The 5683-nt window shown below is 46.8% G+C and overlaps 1 protein-coding gene across 1 annotated transcript in view; it reads right to left on the bottom strand.

The window, feature by feature from the left end:
• Nucleotides 1–3849, bottom strand: part of sanbr (SANT and BTB domain regulator of CSR) — an 8414-nt gene extending 4565 nt beyond the window's left edge. Inside the window, exons 1-10 of the mRNA XM_080507915.1 lie at nt 3741–3849; nt 2231–2382; nt 1977–2151; nt 1705–1804; nt 1370–1608; nt 1129–1187; nt 720–880; nt 504–590; nt 268–378; nt 65–188 (exon numbers count right to left, since the gene is read on the bottom strand). Coding sequence (XP_080364041.1) covers nt 65–188; nt 268–378; nt 504–590; nt 720–880; nt 1129–1187; nt 1370–1608; nt 1705–1804; nt 1977–2151; nt 2231–2380 — 1206 coding nt within the window. The 5' untranslated portion in view covers nt 2381–2382; nt 3741–3849. The remainder of the gene's footprint in view (nt 1–64; nt 189–267; nt 379–503; nt 591–719; nt 881–1128; nt 1188–1369; nt 1609–1704; nt 1805–1976; nt 2152–2230; nt 2383–3740) is intronic.
• Between the last annotated feature and the right edge of the window lie 1834 nt (nt 3850–5683).

Here is a 5683-nt window from a genome sequence, read left to right as displayed (position 1 = left end):
GTGAGGTCCACACAGTTCATACCCCCCCACACACACACACACACACACACACTCGCTCTCTAACCTGCTGACATCGGGAGCAGGTGAGGTAGTTGATGGTTCCCCAGATTCTCCAGTAGACCAGCACCCAGGACTTCAGCTCGTCGTGGAGACTGGTGATGTACTCGTGGACGTCCCAGCTCTTCTGCCTGCAAACACACGCCAGCGTCACGACGCCGCGCTGGGACACGCAAGCTAACGCCACTTCAGATGTTTCTCCTTTGAAACCTTGTGTGAGTGTAGATGAGCTCTCCACGCGCGTCGATGTTGATTTTCCCCGGCACGCAACAAATCTTCCTCTCCGTGTCTTTGGTCAACAGCTTAAGGCACAGGCCACACCTGGGAGGAGGAGGAGGAGGAGGAGGAGGAGGAGGAGGAGGAGGAGGAGGAGGAGACGATCGGGGAAAAGTCACCAACAAACACAGTTGATGCAGAGGAAATAAGCCTCGAGTCTGGAGTCTCACCTGTACAGCGTCGAGGCATTTCCCGGGGAATCTCTGCTCCGGTGGTTGGGATCGAAGAGGCGCTCGATCTTCTTCTGGAACAGCTTGCTTCGAGGGGCAAACGGGGGGGGGGGGGGGGGGGGGGGGGGGGGGGTGAACAGGTGCAACGTGAGGAGCCAATAATCCCGGACGCCATCGCTTCAATCAGAAGCGCCCTCCACTCTCCGGCTCCCTCACCTCTTGAACTTGTCTTTCTTGTCCCGGATGTCGTCGGCCTCGTTGTGAGTGAAGAGCTCGGCGATGCGCGTCGCCAGGTTGCTGTTGATGCAGTTCATGTTGCACGGCGTGGCCACGATGGCGCTCATGTGCTTGTGGCAGTACTGGATGCACTCGTCCACCTGAACACGGGCGCCACAGGGAACCTTTAGGAGAGTGAACTCCAGCCCCTGAATGACTTGTACACTTTGTAGCAATGTTCGTCACATGCATGCGACAATAAACCTAAAAGCTCTATGTGTTTAGGCCTCTTGTTTTGTCCGGATAAAGCACATTACGGAGGCGCCGGCCGCCAGCGCCGCCGGCTCAGATTGCAATATTACGTGTGACAAAAAAAAAGGCCTGAAGCGTGACACGTCACAACACTTACTAACGTATCCATCTTCAAGAACTCGGAGGAGATCAGGATTGAGATCACATTGCTGGGCTCTGTAACCGACAAACACCACGTGATCCACCCGAGCAGACAGACAGACAGACAGACAGACAGACAGGCAGCCGCTGACCCACCACACCACACGGCACATTCAGTAACAGCTCAGCCACATGTCAAAATGTCATATTTATCATTATTGAAGCAGTTGTTTTTTTTTTGGTTTGTTTTTTTTTACCAAGCCGGGGTTTGTCCTTGTTCCCCTCCCCGGCGGAGTTCCTCCTCACGTAGTTCATGAGCCAGTCGAAGATCTGCACGTCGCAGTGTACCGAGATGTCCACCTCCTCCCACCTCTGGGGGTCCACCGACAGGTACTCGGCGAAGTAGCGCATCTCCTTGACGAGGAGGTCTCTGGGACACGTGAAGTCCTGCTTCAGGTTCTTGGTCTCGTCGCACACGTGGATGACCATGTTGGGACTGGGCGGGGGGGGGGGGGGGGGGGGGACGAGGCACAGAGCAGACAGTGTTGAGGAGGATCCCAAAGAGCACTTTGAGGAAATCTCCAAGACTTACTCTCGAGGCTTCGGCGGTTTGTCGTCCTCCTCAGACGACACTCGTTTCTCTTTCTGCTCGGCGGCGCCACCGCACCGCCCGCCACCGGTCGACTTGGCGCCTGCGGACGCCGGCAGAGGGAAAAAAAACAACAACAAAAACTTCAACACAGGCAGGCCGTATGGTCTCCCTCTGACAGAAATACCTCCAACGTAGTGACGTTTCCACACGGTCGGAGATCTGGGAGAATTCCTCGATGGAGAATCCAGTCGAATTAATAAATGTCTGCTGACCTGTGTGTTTGCTGCTGCTCTGACCGCCCCCCTGCTCCGTCGCCTCTCCCGTCTCCGTCAGGGTGGAGGACAGGTCCTCCGAGGGACGGCTGCCTTCTTCCGTCAGCGCGTTGCATTGGTTGTCCACGTGAGGAAACCCCCCGGAGCTCTTCAGATCCTCGAATCGGCGGGCGCACTGAAAACAGGCGATAGTCAGCTCCAGTCCGTACGTCTCATGCGGGAAGGAAAAGATCTGGCGAAGACGTTTCAGGTACCTCCTTGGGAGTGAAGCCCGGCACCAGCTTGGCTACGTTGTCCCAGTTTATGGGCTGGGGGACCCCCCACAGGGACCCCAGGACCATGTCCAGGACCAGGACGTTGTTGTCGTAGGGGAAGTTGTTGTTGTCCGAGCAGAAGCGGCTCATCTCTACGCAGAAACAGAAAGCAGGGGAGTCACTCAAGTGTGAGATAATGCAAGTCTGGAGCAACCTGTTTGGCCAAGTGGATATTACTCATGTTTGTATTGCAATGAAAATATACTTGCAATATATTCTGCAGCATTAATTCCATCCAGTTTAATACATGTTTGTGTTTCCAGTGATTTCACAAAAAGGATTTGATACAATCAGTCAGTCAACACACCTCACTCTTCTTGTATTTTAAAGTTGTATTAATGTTAAATACTAAATAGCTCATAATTCTTGCAGTTTAAAATGTGTTAATAGGTAGCTGGGATGGATGAAAGTATGTGAATTCAACACCTGGATTATTTTGCATTGTATTAGTGTTGGTACGATTTGGCTGAAATAAGCAAGCAACTCAGTCGAGGTTTGAATATTGTCCTGAAAGGTTTCATGTTTGGATTATTTGGATGACATGGCACTTATAATATCCATCCTACACAGGCTTATGTCTAGTTAATACATGTTTGAACAGCATTTTTCCCCCCGATTAACCAACTATGTTAGATCAAGGATTAGATTGAACAATGTTTAAAAACCCCACATTGATAAATATAAACCATTAAAAAAAAAAAAAAAAAAGTCATTTTAATGCAGGGCTGAGGAATCCCAGCATAAATATTGTTTTGATTGACATCTGTCGTCTGACATCTTCCACATCTTCATGGGTGAAGAGAGAACACATCGTCCATCCATCGCAGAGACACGGACTCTCACACTGATGGCTCATTTATAGAAAACATGCAAACTCCACCAAAGACAGGCCAGAAAGCCGTGGTTAAACATGATTTGTTCTCTATGTGAGGAAGCAGTGCTTAACCACCACCACGTGGCTCCTTTTACATCAGATGTCACTGAACTGTTGCAGATTAATTGTTTATATTTTGGTTCATGCAATACACATCTTCATCAGCTGTTTCTAACTATAACTAAAAGCTTTTGGGGGGGTAAAAAGGCTCCTCGAAATGGCATTAAACTCAATATATCACATGGAGACCAGTAAATATATCTACATAGGTAATCATTAGTTGACATTAAGCACAGTGTTCTAACTTTTCTGGCACTTGACAGGACCAACGATGAGGCCAGTGAACGGAGTAAAACGTCGCCTTACAGTACAGACAAGGCAAATTGTAATTCCGTTAAACAGAATGAAGAATAGGTGCCGTATTGAGAGTGAAGTTGGGGGTTTTAGAGGATAAAAACGGTGTCGTTGGACAGGTGATGCTCCCGCAGGCCGAGTCTCCTCCGTCCTCGTCATCATTTCACCTGCTGCGTTTCTCCCTTTATCACACGGACTCAAACCAACGCGAAGGTCACCTACTTATCCTCCTATCGGAGACGCTCCTCGGCCTCGACTCGGACGGTAAAAAAAAAAAAAAAAAATTAAAATCCTGCGGGTGTGTCCGTTAGCCCATTGTGCGCGGGCGGTGCTGATGTTGCGGGGCTCTCCTGCCGGCTAACAGCATCCAGCTAACGCTATAGACGCTAACTTACTGCGGGACGGGACGGGATCTGAGGCGTTCAAGGACACCCCCGTAAAAGACACTGCTCACGCTCCTCATGCGATACAGTCCGCCGGAAAGCTGTTGATTTCTAAATCTCACACAAGCCACGTGATTCTTACTTTGATATTTAGGAATACTTTTACGCTTAACGTAGCCAATAAAAAATGTTTTAAATCTTCTGAGGGGTCTCGGGCATGTACAGGACGGCCTCTCATATCAGAATTAGTTTGTCCGATAGTCAGTTAAGGCAGCAAAATCTTCGGTGAGCGAGCTGCGTAAACTCCCCGTTTGTGTTTCACGTTGTAGGATTTAAAACTAACTGTTAAAGAAAAATATTCTTCAAAATAGAACGCGACGATTTTGCTATGTCAGTTGCATAAAAGAGTTTTTATTTTTCTTCTGTTTCGCTTACTCGCCTCCGTTGTCGCACTGCAGCAGGTTGGAGCGTCCCGTTGCTAGGAGACGAGGCCGTAAATCAAGTGGCTCTGTCATAAATCCTCCTCAGGCTTGAGAAACGGGGAAGGTCACGGATGAACGTAATGATAAAATAAATGTAAGGAACATATTAGCCCTAACCCTATAAGAAAAATCTGGAGACGAGACATGAAACAATGAAACTATGTCAGTTGCAAACTGACTTCTTGAAGCAGTAGATTAATCGAAAAAAGATACAATTTTGTATAAAAATAGTATAAAGAGAAATCTTAATTGTGACAATTGTTAGCAATTCTTGTCAAGGAACAGTTTTACACATATATATCTGGTCAACTGGATCCTTCCTGCCAGACACAGTGAACTCACCTGATTCCACAGAGTTTAATAAAGTTATAGTAAATAGTGACATTGACCCTGACGTGATTTGAACACGCAGCCTTCTGATCTGGAGTCAGACGCGCTACCATTGCGCCACAGAGTCACCTTTACCACCACTCCCACCGAAACAACAAATCTCAGTTTTGTGGTCTTAAGTAAGATGTTTAGAAAATTGTAACACATTAACAAAGGTGAGTATGAGAAATCGAAATCTCTCAATTAAATGTTTTGAAATATACATCTTTAGTTCTTGTCAAGGAGCATTGTTTGATAGAAAAACATTTGATTAAATTAATCATTCCTGTCCAATACATCCTCACTGAAACTACAGAGGTTAACAAAGGGTCATGCATAAACAGACATATTGACCCTGACGTGATTTGAACACGCAGCCTTCTGATCTGGAGTCAGACGCGCTACCATTGCGCCACAGAGTCACATTTAGCCCTACCTCCACCGTAACAACAAATCTCAGTGTTAGAACATTGAAACACATTAACATCACTGAGTATGAGACATCGAAATCTCTCAATGAAATGTTTTGAAAGATACATCTTTAGTTCTTGTGAAGGAACATTGTTTAATAGAATAACATTTGATTAAATTAATCATTCCTGTCCAATACATCCTCACTGAAACTACAGAGGTTATAACAAAGGGCCATGCATAAACAGACATCTTGACCCTGACGTGATTTGAACACGCAGCCTTCTGATCTGGAGTCAGACGCGCTACCATTGCGCCACAGAGTCACATACTTAAGCACAATACAATTCAATTGGATGGTGAACAGGGACCTTTATGATTTATGAGTTGCACTTTAGGAGCTGATTAATTGAAAAAAAAAAAAAGCCTCCCTCTTGTTGTTTCTCTGCTATCAATCCTCGAGTGATGACAAATGCATTTTGTGATTTAGAATAAGATATTGTAACATTGAACCACATTG

Source organism: Blennius ocellaris (genome assembly GCF_963422515.1).
Source record: "Blennius ocellaris genome assembly, chromosome: 13".
NCBI lineage: Eukaryota > Metazoa > Chordata > Actinopteri > Blenniiformes > Blenniidae > Blennius > Blennius ocellaris.
This window is presented reverse-complemented; position numbering and strand designations above follow the sequence as displayed.